This window comes from Talpa occidentalis, unplaced genomic scaffold (assembly GCF_014898055.3).
Source record: "Talpa occidentalis isolate TD23 unplaced genomic scaffold, MPIMG_talOcc4v2.1 talOcc4.5, whole genome shotgun sequence".
Taxonomy (NCBI): Eukaryota; Metazoa; Chordata; class Mammalia; order Eulipotyphla; family Talpidae; genus Talpa; species Talpa occidentalis.
Window position 1 is genome coordinate 313,974 of NW_023604861.1, and position 15,249 is coordinate 329,222.

The 15,249-nt window shown below is 72.8% G+C and overlaps 2 protein-coding genes across 3 annotated transcripts; one reads left to right on the forward strand and one right to left on the reverse strand.

Annotated features, from left to right (window-relative positions):
* Window positions 1–262: 262 nt before the first annotated feature.
* On the forward strand, window positions 263–8,573 carry PCID2 (PCI domain containing 2). 2 transcript variants are annotated; one of them, XM_054701575.1, is made up of 14 exons: window positions 263–328; window positions 2,619–2,708; window positions 3,079–3,152; window positions 3,548–3,613; window positions 4,285–4,326; window positions 4,477–4,531; window positions 5,203–5,306; window positions 5,401–5,476; window positions 5,640–5,781; window positions 6,278–6,378; window positions 7,287–7,360; window positions 7,434–7,559; window positions 7,902–8,029; window positions 8,233–8,573. In XM_054701575.1, the coding sequence occupies exons 1-14, from the start codon at window positions 293–295 to the stop codon at window positions 8,556–8,558; spliced, it is 1,440 nt and encodes a 479-aa protein (XP_054557550.1). In that variant the 5' UTR covers window positions 263–292; the 3' UTR covers window positions 8,559–8,573. The 2 variants fall into 2 exon arrangements, with proteins under 2 accessions (XP_054557550.1, XP_037384570.1); XM_037528673.2 differs by having other exon boundaries at window positions 7,902–8,025; window positions 8,233–8,365.
* A 1,309-nt stretch (window positions 8,574–9,882) lies between these two features.
* Window positions 9,883–13,592, reverse strand: PROZ (protein Z, vitamin K dependent plasma glycoprotein). The gene is made up of 8 exons (XM_037528609.1): window positions 13,523–13,592; window positions 13,011–13,174; window positions 12,697–12,721; window positions 12,386–12,499; window positions 11,852–11,983; window positions 11,613–11,680; window positions 10,904–11,021; window positions 9,883–10,641 (listed from the first exon to the last, which is right to left on the reverse strand). The coding sequence occupies exons 1-8, from the start codon at window positions 13,590–13,592 to the stop codon at window positions 10,064–10,066; spliced, it is 1,269 nt and encodes a 422-aa protein (XP_037384506.1). The 3' UTR covers window positions 9,883–10,063.
* Window positions 13,593–15,249: the final 1,657 nt, after the last annotated feature.

Genomic DNA, 15,249 nt, shown 5'->3' on the forward strand with positions numbered 1-15,249 from the left:
CCGGCCCGGCGCTCGCGAGCGCGGCCGGCCCTGGGCCGCGTCCGTGGGCTCCGGCAGTCGCAAGGTCGGCGGCGGCGGGCGCGACGCGGCTCTCGCCCGGGCAGCGGCGGGCGCGCAGGGACCGGCTTCCTCAGCCCGGGCGCGCCGCCATGCCGCCGGCCCGCGCGCCGACACGCTCGCCGGAACCCGCGCGCCGGGCGCGCCGCGGGAGGGCCGCGCGCCGGACCGCGCCGGAAGTGACGCGCGCCGGGCCCGGGCCGCGACGGACCGCGGCCGGAAGTGACGCGCCGCCATGGCGCACATCACCATCAACCAGTACCTGCAGCAGGTGAGGCGGCGCCGGGCGCCGGCGGGCGGAGGCGCGGGCCCGACGCTCGGGGGGCGGCGGCCGGGCTGGCCCGCCGGGGGCGCGGCGGGGGCGGGGCCGGGGCCGGGGCCGGGGCCGCCGCTCGCCGGCCGGCAGCACTGCGGCGCCTGCGTCGTCTGCCCCGGCGGGAGCCGCGCGCTGCCGGGACTCCGGGGGAGGCGACTCGAGGGTCTTCAGAGGCCGCTGCCGGCGTCCGCCTGGGCTCGGGGCCCGGGGCCGCCGCTTTCGCCCGGGAGGGAGCCGTCGGCCTCGTGCCGCCTTTCTCGGGCAGGCCGCCCCCTGAGGCGCCGCCGAGCTCCGCAGCCCCCCGGCGCGGCCCCGCTTGCTCTGGGCGCCATCTGGGGCCTGCGCTGGAACCGCTGGGGCGCCCGTTGCCAGGGCCCAGGGCCGCGCCCACACCTGCGGGGCCAGCTTGGTGCGTGCGTGCCGGGTGGATGCCCTGGTGCCGGCCACAGCCCGACGGCCAGCTTCTGGGGAGGCCGCTGCCCTCTCTCTCGTCAGCGGGCCACTTCCCTCAGCCTTTATCCCGGGTCCGCTCTCGTGGCTGCGCCTGTGTGTCGCGGCTCTGCCCTCAGTGCGTTGCGCTGTTTCTCTTCATGGTTAGGGTGCGGCTGTTGCAAGGCCAGGGAATGGAGTGTGGTCTTCACACTCCCCTCTTTTTCACAAGAAGATGCTTCCAGAAATTCTTCTCCTACCCCAAATATCCTGGATCTGCATCACCTGTAGCTGCAGGGGAAGCTGGGAAAGCAACTGTGGGCCATTTCAGCCTGTCCCCTGGGAGCTGGACTCTACCAGCTGGAAGGAAAGAGGCAGAGGCTTGACTGGACTCCATGGTCAAGGGAGGCATTACAAGCAGAGAGCCTTCTCCATCTGCTTCCCACTCCTAGTCCATGGTGTTCCTGATTGAGATTTTGGGCCTGGCCAAAGCAGTATTGGGACTTCAAGGTAGCCGATTCCATGCGAAAAACCAACATCTTTGAGTTACCAGACAACGTAAAAAAGATGTATTTTTCATCCTGTCTGTCACTCACACAAAGGGGCACAGAACAGCTAGCGCCGCCCGGCTCCAGCCTCCTGCAGGTCTCGTGTGGGATGTGGTGTGGGGGGCGAGGACAGGCCTGTCTGTGGCATGTGCCTTTTTCAGTGGATCGTAATTAGTCCACGTGGGTCTATAAACATCTTCCTTGCTGTTAAATGATCGCCCGTGGTGCCTTTGAGAAGGTGTTTGGCTCTGGAGTCCGCCCCGCTCCACGGCTGGCACGCCACAGTGTCCATGCTGTGCACCGGGAGGTGCCCTGCGAAGACGCTCCTGTCTTCCATGCGGGACGCCCTGGTGTGGGGCACTGGCCCGGCTGTCAGTGCCTGTGCTGCTTGGTGGGATTCTGTAGCGTCCAAGTCGTCTGGCTGGGGTGGTGCACATTTTCCTGGAAGGTGGGGCCCTGGCAGAGCCCCAGCACCCCCAGAAGTGCCAGCCGCTGAGTCCCTTGCAAGTCCAGTGCGGATGCCTTCCTGGGACCAGCTTGGGGTCTGCTGGCTCCCTGGGAGTGCTGCGGGTGCCCATCATGCAGAGCCTTCGGCCGCAGCTTGCTGACTTGTTGGCTGTGTGACGCTGCCCCTGCGGGCACAGCTTGGCTGCTCCTCTGCTGTTGGGAGTTTGTGTCACTTTGGTGTCAACATAATTTTAAAATGCTGGGTTTTCTGACTACAAGACGTTTCTAACACCCTGTGGAGCAGTCGTGGGTGAGCTAAGGCCCCCGCCCAGCGCCCAGGGAGCAGCTGGCATGCCCGGGCCCTCGCCCACCCTGAGCACACCTCCCGGGGTCAGGCCTGGCTCGCTGTGACCAGGTTCCTCTGTTGCCCCAACAGGAAGCCCATTGTGGGCGGCGCCGGGAGTCCCGGCCATCCTGGTGTGGGCTGGTGCCCTCCGTGGCCAGCCCCCCTCCTCTCAGGTCAGGCTCAGGCTGCGGCTGCAGGGGCTGCGCTCGTTCCTTGCAGCTGGGGCACCTGCCCTGACTAAGCAGAGACAGGATGGCCCCTTTGGTGGTGACCATGTGACCGGCCCCGGCCTCCCTGTGTGTCCACAGCGTGTCCTCTCTGCCTAGCTTCCAGAGAGTCACTCTGGTTTGCGGTCAGAGTGTGCCCTGTGGGTCACCGGTTCCTCCAGAGTGGGACGCGCATTTAGGGGTAACCCCGGGGGCCTGCTGGACAGGGCGTTTATCTTCTACTCAGCTTCCTCTCCTCAAACACTCAGGTCTATGAGGCGATCGACACCCGCGATGGGGCGTCCTGTGCCGAGCTGGTGTCCTTCAAGCACCCACATGTGGCGAACCCCCGGCTTCAGGTGGGTGAGGCCGCGCCTGGCCCCAAAACCTGGTCTGGGCTGGGAGCGGCGCCGTCCAGCCCCGGGCCCTGGAGGAGCAGCCCCCGTGGGCGTGCGCGCACAGGCCTCGAGCGCCCGGGCCTGCCACAGGGCCCTGCCGGCTGCCCCGCTCCTCTTGTCCCCACCGGGGCCCCCTCACCCCCAGCCACGGGGCCCATGGACTCAGACTCCAGAAACCCAGCTGTCGGTGACCGCCTGGCGCTTCCCTCGCCCGAGCTGTGCGCCGCGGGGCGGCTTCCCTGGGGTGCATCCCCTCGCCATGCAGGGCTGCCCCTCGCGGCTGGGGTGGCGCCCGCGCCTCTCCCCACTGACCTGACCCGCCTGCTCCTAGATGGCCTCTCCGGAAGAGAAGTGCCAGCAGGTCCTGGAGCCGCCTTACGACGAGATGTTCGCCGCCCACCTGAGGTGCCGGGGCGGGGGCGGGCGGGGTGGCCGCGGCCCCCCCTCCCAGAGGGGCTCTGAGCAGATGTCAGAGCGGGCGGCAGGGCCTGCGGCAGGGCTGGGGGCGTCTGCGCCACTTACGGCACCCCAGGGCTCCAGCCGCGCTTTTGGACGGCTGAGCCGAGCCGTGTCTGCCCCGCGGGGGCGCCCTCTGGGCCTTTTCAGGCTGGCGCCACCTTGGCCCTCACCTACGAGGGGGCTCTTACCCCACGCTCGGCGACTGGTCTCCCCACAGCCCGCCAGCGAGGCTGCGAGAGGCCTCTGGGGAGCGGGCGAGCGGGGTGCCCAAGGCCAGGAGTCCCCCACGGGCGTCCGGAAGGGGCGGGTGAGCGAGGCCATGCCCCCGGCTCTCCCCACAGGTGCACCTACGCTGTGGGCAACCACGACTTCGTCGAGGCCTACAAGTGCCAAACAGTCATCGTCCAATATCCTTTGCCGCTGTGAGAGCCGTCGGTTCAGAGACGCGTGGGTGTTGGAGGGCAGAGACCTGCGACCCCGGCCAGTCAACCGAGGTCCTCCGGCCGGAGAAGGACACGGCCTTCCGGAGAGGGGCTTCTGCCCAGCCCCTGGGGCCTGAGCGTGCGCGGCCGGCTGGGGCTCTGCTCACGAGAAGCATAGCCCGTGAAGGGACAGCCAGTCCCCTTAGTGGGCGCTCAGAGCCCAGAATCCGGGAAGAGGTGGACGGCTGGACCCGGCACGCGGCCCCCCCAGGCCGCCCTTCGAGCTGAGAGCCTGGGTGAGCAGCCTGGCCCAGCCCCCGAGACCCGTGTGCCCGAGGCCTCTGCCTCTGGGCTGTGGTCTTCTGCCCGCGGGTGAAGGACGGGTCCCCACGGGGTTCAGGGGCCGCCGTCGAGGAGAGGAATCCCACACGCTTGAGGCTATCTGGGTCCCGAGAAACCAAGCAAGGTGTTTGCCATCTTCTTGGCTCGGAGGGGAGCGTGCGGCGCGCGCGCGGTGCCCTCAGCCTGGCAACAGGTTCCGGCGCAGGTCGCGGTTCCCTCCCTGACCACTCGCTGCTGCAGCGCTGGGGGCGGCCGGCCGCTGGGGGTTCCCGGGCCACGGGGCTCATGCACGCTTCGCCTCCTTGACTGAGCACGTCCTTCCTGCGGGCGTTCCAGGCCCACAAAGAGGAGAACTGGTGAGCGGGGCCGGGGCCGCGGGGGCTGTCGAGGGCGCCCTGGCTGAGCTGCCTGGGCTTTAGCGCAGCTGGGAGCTGCGTGAGGCTCCCCAGCGGCAGCAGGTGGACAGCGGGTGGCTGGGCCGCTGACCCTCACGCCCGTGCCCGCAGGGCCCTGCCCGTCATGTACGCCGTGGCGCTCGACCTGCGCGTCTTCGCCAACAACGTGAGTGTTTCCATCGGGCGCCCCCGAGCCGGACGCGGGTTCTGCTGCTGATTTCGGTCATTCTTCCCAGAAGTTTCGCGGCCGAGGGGCTGGGGAGTGGCTAGGAGGGTAGCTGGGGCCCGGGGCCCAGTTGTTCTTCCTGGGCTGAGGGGCAGGTCCTTGCCCCGCGCGGCCCCCTCGCTGCGTGAGGCCCGGGCCAAGGCAGCAACTCCGGTTCCGCCCCACGATCAGCCCCCTGTGTGGCCGAGGCAGCCGAGGGCCCTCCGGCCTGAGGGCAGGGCTCCTGGGCTTGGGTGCCGGGAGTGAGCGCAGCAGCTCCTAGCCAGGACCCGGCCGGCTCAGACACAGCGCGCTCCCGGGCTGGCGGTGCTGCTGCGGGGAGCCCAGAGCCACGTGGCTCTGCGGGGCAGAAGGGCGCCCTCAGCCTCCTGTCGGGCCCCGGAGATGCCTGCCGGGGCCCCAACAGGCAGATGAAGACCACCGGGAAGCAGGACCGGGCAGTGGCCTGGCCGGGCGGAACTGCCGACGGCCCCCACCCGCAGAGAGCCCCCTGGGCCAGGCCGGGCACCCGACACCCTGGGGGCTGAGACTGCACTGGGGGGCGCTGCGGGGCCTGCTGTGCGGCCTCCCCGCGCTGCTGCCTGTGTCCGGAACAAGCGCTTCTCCTCCAGGCAGACCAGCAGCTGGTGAAGAAGGGCAAGAGCAAGGCCGGGGACATGCTGGAGAAGGCGGCAGAGCTGCTGATGAGCTGCTTCCGCGTCTGCGCCAGCGACACGTGAGGCCGGGGCAGGCCGGGGCGCGGGGTGGGCGGGGGCGGACCGGGCAGGCGCGGGGCCTGGCGTGCTCATGGGAGGCCTTGCCTTGAGCAGCCGGGCCGGCATCGAGGACTCCAAGAAGTGGGGCATGCTCTTCCTGGTGAACCAGCTCTTCAAGATCTACTTCAAGGTGCCCGCGCCGAGCGCCCCTCCTTCCCCTCACCGCGCCGGCCATGTCCGCGCGCCCTTGCCCTGGGCGCTGCCCCGTGCCCCAGTCCCCGCTGGGCGCGGTGCCGGCGGGTGTGGGGCTCCGTCGTGCCTCGGCCCACCCCGTAAGCGGACGTTGGTTCCAGATCAACAAGCTGCACCTGTGCAAGCCGCTCATCCGCGCCATCGACAGCTCCAACCTGAAGGAGGACTACAGCCGGGCGCAGCGGGTGACCTACAGGTACTACGTGGGCCGCAAGGCCATGTTCGACAGCGACTTCAAGCAAGGTGCGTGCCTGGCCCGCGGGGTGAGGGTCGGGGCGCCTGGCGGTGCTGGGGGATTGCGCCCAGGGGCTACCCCTGCAGACCTCAGGCCTCGTGAGATGCCGCGCCCCCTGGGTCTCTGCACCCCTGGTTTCCTTTCGGACAAGCCGGCGCCAGGCCAGTGCCCGTGCTCTGTTCCCACGTCCAGGCTGCCCTTCCTGGGCAGTGTCTGTGCAGCTGCGCTGCGGGCCCTGGGCCCACGCGTGTGGAGTGGAGCCCCCCGCTGCCCCTGTACTCCCAGGCTTGTGTGTCTGTGGGCGGTTGCCGGCCTGGAGCCCTGCGGGAGGCTTCCCGTGGCCGCCACCACCTCTTGAGTACAGCTTCCTGTGCTGCTACCCACAGCGGGCAGCTCCTGCTCTGGCCGCGCTGGCGGGTGGGGATGCCCGCCCTCGGGGCACAGGCTGGGCGGGTACTTGGGGGGCCTGCCGCAGGGCGGGTGGCCTGACGCCCGTGTCCACAGCCGAGGAGTACCTGTCCTTCGCCTTCGAGCACTGCCACCGGTCCAGCCAGAAGAACAAGAGGATGATTCTGATCTACCTGCTCCCCGTGAAGATGCTGCTGGTGCGTGTGCTGGGGGCCAGCGGGTGGGGTCGGGGGCAGGGTTGCCGGCCCCCGGCACGGCCATGCCCTGGTAGAGCGAGGCCAGCTCCACACGGCCTCCCAGAGGACCTGTCTTCCCGTGTCTTAAAAACACCCGACAGAATGGGCCTCCCCGGTGGCGCAGCTGGTTGAGCGCCGCGCTGTGGAGCTGCCCGCAGCCTCTGCAGCGCGGGTTCGATCCCAGCCGGCGAGGGTCCCACACGGCGCGCAGACCTCTCCTGCCGCCCGCTGCTCCCCTCAGCAGTGTCCTTCGGTCCTTCTGCCTGCTCTGCTCCCCGCTCTGGCTCTGGTGGATTCTCTCACCCTCCCGCGCTTCTGACTGTGCCCAGTGCTTGTATAAATCAATCAGTAAATCTTTAAAACAAAGAAAAACCAAAAAACGAAAACACCCAGCAGCGCTCTGGTGGCTGCGGGCCGGACGCCAGTTCTCGCGCCCCTCCCCCCGCAAAGCTGTTGCTAGAGCCGGAGGGCGGCACAGGCCCGTCGGGCCTGTCTTTGCAGCTTCTCCACAAAGCAGCAGCGGTGAGCTGGCCAGTGAGCTGGCCAGTGAGCAGATGAAGGCGCCGAGCCCCCCACCTGACACCAGAACGTGGTGGGAATGCGTCACGGGGCTGATGGGAGGCGCCTTGTGCCCCCCACCCCACCCCTGCGTCCCATCGAGGCAGCGGGCGGCTCCGGCTTTTCCACGCCTGCTCGAGCAGCAGCGGCAGCCTGGGCTCACGACCTTAGCCCGGCCTTCGTGTTTTCTAGTGACCAAGTGTTTTGGGTCCTTTTTGGTCACCTACGGGGGTCTGGGAAACAGGCGCACGGGGCCTCGGGGAGATGTGACTGGAGTGGCCCACCGGGGTCCTGACTCTGGGCCCCCTTAGGGTCACATGCCCACCGTGGAGCTCCTCAGGAAGTACCACCTCATGCAGTTCGCCGAGGTGACCCGGGCCGTCAGGTAGGCGCTGGGCTGTCCGCACGGGGGACTGCGGGGGGCCGTGGGGTGCAGGCTCTGACTGCGCTCCCCGCAGCGAGGGCAACCTGCTGCTGCTTAACGAGGCGCTGGCACGGCACGAGGCCTTCTTCATCCGCTGCGGCATCTTCCTCATCCTGGAGAAGCTGAAGATCATCACCTACAGGAACCTCTTCAAGAGGGTGTAAGCTGCCTCGCGCCCGGGCCGGGCCCGCTGCGGGAGGGGCCGGGGCGGGTGACCGGGACCCCGTGGGACGCCGAGCGGGACCCTGCAGCCAACCCCTCGGCAGGGGCCGCCCCACGGCTGTGCCCGCCTCCAGCGTCAGCGTGAAGGCGCCCGCGTTCACCAACGCCTCGGGGAGACAGTGCAATGCGCATTTGTACTGGGGCCGCTTAGACTGCAAAGCTGAGCTCCTGGTTCTGTTCTCGCGCGGGAGCGGGCCCTGCCGACCCCCACCTGCCCTTCCTGGCCTCGGCAGAGGACTGGCCTCCTGTGGTCAGTCGGGCGGCTCCTGCCCTCTTCCAGGTACTTGCTGCTCAGAACACACCAGCTGTCTCTGGACGCGTTTCTCGTGGCCTTGAAGTTCATGCAGGTGGAGGACGTGGACATCGACGAAGTCCAGTGCATCTTGGCCAACCTGATCTACATGGTGGGCGGGGCGTGGGGGGGAGGGGGAGGGGCAGAGCTGGGCCCAGCAGCGCCCTCCGAGGGCCTGGGTGCGGGAGGTGGAGCTGCTGTGGGCACTCAGGTCTCCGTGGGCTGAGAGAACACGTCTCACCCCAGGATGTACGTGGCGGTCCCCGGGCCCGCAGGGGCACAGGTCCCCGGGGTCCGGCTCACAGCCGCCTCCCCGCAGGGCCACATCAAAGGCTACATCTCCCATCAGCACCAGAAGCTGGTCGTCAGCAAGCAGAACCCCTTCCCTCCGCTGTCCACCGTGTGCTGAGTGTCCGCGCCGGAGCCTGTCTGGCTGCGGGCTGGCCCGGCCCTGGTGGCCCCCCTCCCCCGCCCCCTGCAGCAGGTGTGGACTCCCGCTGCCAGGGGAGCCGTGGCCGCCGCAGCCGCGCCTGTTCCCGAAGCCACCTTTGTCCCCGCCCGTCACTTTCTATAAAAGGCTCTGTGCACAGCCTGCTGTCCCGGCGGGTCTATTTTTACACCCCACGTGGCCGAAGGCGAACCTGACCCAGGCCCGCGGCTTCCAAGCCACCCTGGCCCGCGTCCCCAGCCTGCCCCGCGGCTGCGCAGACCCAGCCCCCCTGGCCGCAGGAGCCTCCCGCCAGCCCGCGGCTGCTCGGGCAGCTGGGGCACACCTGGCGGGGAGGGTTTCTGGGGCATCGGCCCCCTCCCCGGGCCCATGGAGGCGGGCCCCCAAGGGCGTCCCTCGGCCCAGGTGAGTGGGGCCCTCCTGGGAGCTGGCTCCCAGCAGGCTGGCGCGCCTTGCCCCTCGGGCAGCACAGAGCCGCTCACTGCTGGGCTGGTCCTCCCCACATGCCCTGCTCCGCTGGGGGGTGGCAAGGAGGCGCCTCAAGTGCTGTGCGGGCACTCGGACCCCAGGTTTCTGGGAGCCCGCCGAGGGATGCCGGTCGTCAGCATCACAGATTTCTCGAGGCAGAAATGGCGGCGCCTAAAGTCAGGCCCAACAGGACGCCCTGGGCAGATGGGGGCGCCTGCAGCGGCAGGACCAGGCCGGGTGTCCACTGGGCGGCTGGGCGTGGCTGTGTCGCTGCCCTCGACTTACTCCGCCTCCCTCGCTCGCAGGGCCCCTTCCCCGGGGCTGCCCCTGGCCTGACCTCAAGGCCGGGTCCGCCCAACTGGTGCACCGGGGCCCCTGCAGGCGGCCGAGGCCCGGCTCTGCGCTGCTCCCTGTCCCCACAGCCATGACGAGGGCGCGCCTCACCTCTGCGGCGCTGCGCTGCTTCCAGGCCGGCTCTGGTGGCGGCTCCCGGCTTGTGGCACAAACCCCTGCCCAGGAACGGAGGCCTCTGCGCGGCGTCTCCGTGAGCCCCGCCCGCACCAGGAGGCCCCGCAGCCGTGGCGGCTCACGTGTGCGCCCACCACGCGCACCTGCCTGCCGCGCTCTGCGCCGCGTCCGCTCAGCCGGCCAGGCCTGTCGGAGCCGGGCAGCCACCTGCAGGCGGTCAAGGCCCCGACGCGTGACTCTGGAATCGGTGACGGACACTCGGCGTTTCTAAGGAACCATGAAGCCTAGAAACCTCGGGCTTCAAGTCCCAGCTCTTCACGCAAAGGAATGTTCAGACCAAGTTGCACTCTTAACCCCTTCTTAAAACCCCCTGCTCCCCACGGTGCACCCGGAGAGGAGGCGCCTCCAGCTTCCTGGCCTTTGCGCCCTTTCAGCACGGCCCGGCCCCCTGTCTTGGATGAGGGGGTGGGGCCGGGCCCTGCCTTCCCGAGCTGAGCCGCCTGCACCTGGCCTGCCGCCCCCTCCACCCAGCTTTCCCTGCAGCCACACCTGCGCCCCTGCCCCCGCCCCCGGTGATCAGGCCAGGCAGCCCTGGACTCCAGAGACAAGGCCAGGAAACCAGGCTTTTCATGACTGCCCAAGGGGGCTTTTATTATTCTGCGTCTCTCTTTCAGGTCTCCCTGGGGCAAGAAGTCCTGGGAGGAGGTGGCCCTACTCAGCAGGGACTGGAGGGGCCAGGGTATGGTGGCCAGTGCCCTGGGGACCCTCACGGCTGCCCAGGTGGCCGTCCGTCCTGCCCCACGGTGGCCACTCCGCCCTCCCTGGCCTGCTGTGTGACCTGCCTGACCCACAGGGAGAACCTGGGCACCCTGGTGAGCAGCACGGTGGCCGGCGCAGACTCCCGTGGGGGTGCCGCGCTCAGGAGCCCGGTCAGGAACCAGGTGCCCCGGTGCTCCCTGGCCACCAGGCCACCCCCTGCCCAGTGCCGTGTGCCGGCCCCTGCACCCCCCTCGCAGTAGCTGCGGGTGGTGACCGTGGCGTTGAGGGCCCTGCCGCAGGCCTCGTCGTCCAGGCGGGTGACGGGCAGCTGTGTGGGCGCGGGGCCCAGCTGGGAGCCATTGAGCGTCCAGCCGCTGAGGAGGCCGCCGGTCCCGGGAATCAGGACGCGCTCGGCGAAGTCCCGCTCGGGCAAGCAGATGGGCAGCCCGGCATCCGGGCAGCGCACGGGCTGGGCCAGCCGCAGCAGCGCCAAGTCGTTGTCCCCCGAGTCCGGGTGGTGCCGCAGGTGCACGTGCACGCTCCGCACGGCCGTGGCTGGCGGCTCCCTGCCCGGCCGGTGCAGCCCTGGGGGTGGACGCGCCGGCTCAGCCCGGCTGGAGGCCCCCGCGCCCCCCTGGCTGAGAGCCTGGAGGCAGCGTTTGCCAAGGGCAGAGGCGGGGCCGGGAGCTCTGAGAGTGGCCTTGGGGGCGCCGACCTCCCTCCCCATCGACCCCGCCCCAGCCGGGCACAGGGCCTGGCCCAGGCTGCCCCACCAGGGTCGGGCTCGCTGTGGCCCCTCCTCGGCCAGCAGCAACGGGAGTGGGAGCCGAGCGGGCCCGGCACCCACCGGTCTTCACGCGGACGCTCGGGTGCCGCAGCGCGCAGCCCGCGGTGGTCAGGACGAAGTCCGCCCGCAGCAAGACGCCGCTGCAGAAGTCCTCCCCCGCGGCGCTGGCGAGCTTGACCTCCGAGAAGCAGACGCGCGGGAGCTGGGGCGCGGCCGGGCCCTGCGCAGCCCACGCGGGGCGCCGGGCGCGGGCGGCGGGCGCCGGGTCCCGTCAGAGGGGCGCGCGGGACCCCACGTCCGGGCACCGCTCAGGTGTGTGCGCGCGGGGAGCGTCGCCCCGGCGCCCGGCGGGCGGGCGGGCGGGCGGGCGCGGCCACGGGGCCACCGGGGCCACCGGGCCGAGGCCGAGCGCCGGGCAGCAGGGGCTCCGCGGCGGGCGGGGCCCGTCCGCGTCCAGGCCCGAGGCCCCGCGCGGGGCACGGGAAGCGGACGCCTCTCCCGGGGTCACCCGCAGCCAGGCCTGGGGGGCCAGCGCGGGAAGAACCACCTCCCGGTGAGCGCCGAGCCCGGGCCGGGCAGCCGGACCCGCACAGAAGCCGCGACGGACTCGCGGGGCGGGCGGCGCTGGGCGGGCAGCCTCGGCCCGGCCCTCGCCCCGCCCCTCGCCCCTCGCCCCGCCCCCGAGGCGCCCCGCCCACCGCCCCGCCCCGCCGGGCCCGGGCGGCGAAGCAGCGACGCGAGCGGCAGCCCAGCCCGGCGCGGCCCTCACCTGCCACGGGAAGGCGCGCCGGCCGCGCCCGCCGCTCGGGGGGCCCGGGGCTCCGCAGGCGCAGCGGTCTGCAGGGCGGGGCGCGAGTCAGCCGCCGCCGCCCCCGGCCCGCCCCGCCCCGCCCCGCCCGGCCCCGCCCAGGCCCCGCCCAGGCCCGCCCCGCCCGGCCCGCCCCGCCCCGCCCGGCCCCGCCCCGCCCCGCCCGGCCCCGCCCGGCCCCGGCCCGCCCCGGGACGCACCGCGCGGCTCGCAGGACCTGCGGTCGGGGCCCAGCCGGTGGCCGGGCGCGCAGCTGCACACGGGGGCGCGCGGCCCCGGGCGGCAGAAGTGGGCGCAGCCGTCCGGCCTCCGGGGGTGGCAGGCGCCCGTGGCTGCGGGGAGCACAGGGTTTGGGGGGTCTGGGGGGCGGGGGGGCCAGGGCTGGCGGAGGCTGAGGGGGCGGGGGCCCGGGGGCGCCCGGGCCGGCGGGGCGGGGGGCGCTGCCCGCGCGCAGGGCCCGCCCCTCCCGCCGCTCCGCCCCCGGCCCGGCCCGGCGCGGCCGGCGTGCGGACGGGACTTGGGGTGTCGGCCAACAAGCGGGGCGTCTCGGGAGCTGGCGGCGCGGACGGCTGGGCCGCCAGGGCCGCTCCGGGTGACTCTCCGGGAGGCGGACGAGGAGCGGCGCCCGCCGGGCCGGCTGCGGGGTGTCTGCCAGCCCGAGCCCCGCCCAGGGTGGGGGTCTGGGGAGGAGCGCGGGCCGGCGGCGGGGCCGGGCGGGGGCCGGGGCCACTCACCGAAGGCGCAGTCCGGGCCCTCGAAGCCGGCCGGGCAGGCGCAGCTGTAGCCGCGGATGTGGTCCCGGCAGGACCCGTTGTTGCGGCAGGGCTGGGAGGCGCACGGGGCGCCGCCTGCGGGGGACGGGCCGGTGGCGCGCGGCTCCCGGGCCCCCGCCCGCCGCTCTTCCGCGGGCCCCCGCCCTGCCCCCCGCCGCCCACCCCAGGGCGCCCGCAGGGCCCGGCCGTCCCCGCGGCGCCTGTCTCAGCCGGCCTCCAGCCCGCGCCCCCTGGTCGGGACCCCGCCCTGGTCCTTCGGGCGCCCGGCGTACCCCGGTACTGCTGCCAGAACGCGTCCTGCGGGGAAGCACAGGGCCCGCGCTCGCGCCGAGGCCGGGGACACGCGCCCGCCGCGCCCTCCCCGCCCTCCCCTGCCGCGGGCGGCACCCCGAGGAGCAGGCGGGGCGCAGGAGGCCGCGAGGGGCCGTCCACGCGAGTCCGGCCATAAAGGCCACTGCCCGCGCGAGGCGAAGGGAGGGGCGCGCGGGCTCGGACAACCCCCGCCGGGCGCCCTTAGGGGCGCCGAGCCCCACCGGGGCGCTCCGGCTGCGCCCGCAGCCCCCGGGCCTCGCGGGGCGGCACCTACCGTGCGGGCGTCGTCCTCGAACACCTCCCGCGCCTCCTCGTAGGCGCAGACCTCCTCGAGGCACTCCCTCTCCAGGTGCCCCTGCAGGAGCTCCTCCAGCAGGTAGGCGCCGGCGCGCCGGCCGCGCCCCAGGACGCGCGCGGCCTCGGCGGCGGGAAGGAAGGCTGCGGACCGGGCCGTGTCCAGCGGTGCCGTCCACGCCTGCCCGGGCCGGACCTCGGGCGGCTGCGGCTCCGGAGAAGGGACCCGGCGCCCGAGCCTGGACCCCCCGCCCGCCCGCCCGCCCGGGCAGCCCCTCCCCCGCCGCGCTGGCGGCTGCTCCCTGGCCGCCCTGGCCGCCCTCGCTGACCCGGGCACCCCTGCTGCTTCCCCGGCCAGGGAGGGCCCGGCGGACGGTCACCGCGCGCGTTCGCCCCAGGCGGGAGGCGAGTGGGGCTGGAGCTGGCCGTGCGCTCCCGCCGCTTGGAGAGCCCCTGCCCCCTGAGCCGCGGTGGCCCCGGACCCCAGCCTACCCGAGGCCCCTGCCTGGGGGGCGGCGAGGGCCAGGGCCAGGAGGAGGCGCAGCAGGAGGCAGCCCGCCATGCTGAGGGCCGGCCAGAGGCGTGGTGGCCAAAGTCCACTCTGGCCGGCCGGCAGCTGCTGGGGCGCACTTCCTCGGGCAGCAGCCGCCCCAGGGGTCGCACCCCCCTGCAGCGGCCCCGGGCGCGCCTCCCCAGCCCGCGTCAAGGCAGGCGGCCGGATGGGCCCAGACAGCGAGCACGGAGTGGCCTGGACAGAGGCGGCCTTGGCGAGGCCGGGCACAGGACCTGAGAGTGGGAGTGCGGGGCGCCCACAGGGGCCAACGCCAAGGCCAGAGAGCATGGCCAGAGGGGCCGGCCGGGGCCAGCGCCGTTTCTGAGAATCGCGGGCTCTGCCCACGGGCCCTCGGCCCTTGCGCCTGCCCTCAGCGGGGGAGGGGCGGTCACCGCCCTCTCAGGCCACGGGCCGCGAGGGACCTGCTGGTCGTCTGCCCGGGGCCCAGGGGCGGCTCTGGGCAGCCCTCCCAGCGCCGCCTCCCGTGCACACGCCACCGGCTTGTGAATGGGCCGGAGCGGCCAGACCCGTGTGGCCGTGCCCTGGCGTGGACACCGCGGCCCGGCAGCGGCGCCTGCTGTCAGGGAGGCTGCTTTGGCCCAACACCCCGGCAGGTCTCGGAACACAGCTTGTCCCCGCCGTCCCTGGCCCAGCCCAGCCCAGCCCAGCCCGCGGCTCCCTGCTGCGCCGGCAGCACAGACGGAGGGGCCGCGGGGGCCTGTGTCCGCCTGCCTGTCCCTCCCCTCCTGGCTCACCAGCCAGCCGGGGCCCGCCCTGGTGCGCGGCTTGGTGAGGACTCCCCGCCCGCCGTCTGCTCTCCCTGGGCCCTGGGGGGTCCTTCGCGTGCGATTCTGACGTTTTGGGCGTCTGGCCTGCCTCAGCCGCGTCCCGGTGGACTCGAGATCAGCCGCCTGGCTGTCCCCACCGGGGCCGCGTGGAAGGAGGCGGCTGCCCAGACGCAGCTGGTGCTGGGCCTGCCGGCTGGATCCCTGGGAGCAGCGTCTGCCCCGCGCGCTGTGGAAGCCGGTCAGCACACATGGTCCCCCCAGGTCCCCCAGGCCTGCGCCCAGAGGCCCCACAGCCCAGGCCACAGCGTCAGCAGCCTGCAGGCCCGGCCGGCTCCAAGGGCTCCTCACTGTGGCCCCGCAGGCAGGGCTGCGCCGCGATGGAGGAAGAGCCGGGAGCGGGGGTGCTGGGGAGGCGGGCGGCGTGATGGACGCCCTCCTAGGCCCCACGAGAGGAGCCCGCCGTGGAATCGCTGGTCCTTTCCAGGCTCGCCGGAGACCACCCGCCGCCTCCCACGCGGGGCCTCCCGGGGAACAGGCCCGGCAGCGGCTCTCCCCGCGGGCCGCCTCCCGCGGCCTTGTGGGCTTCTCCTGGGGCCCCGCAGCAGCGGCAGCTCCCCCAGGCCGCCCGCCTGGGACCAGGCAGGCCTCTCAGCAGGGCCGCCCCACTCGGGGCAGCCCTCTGCCTGCTGTGTCCTCGAGCGTCCCCCACTCGCCTCCCTCTTGTAACAAACCTGCGCGCTGGACGCAGCAGACATCGCTGTCTCGTGGGAGACTCACCGGAGCCAGAGGGGCGCTCTGGGACGCTCCCCCCGGGTGACCCAGGGACCCCGGCCGCCTCCGCTCCCACACGCGGGCCGTGCCCACCAGCTCGGTGGCCG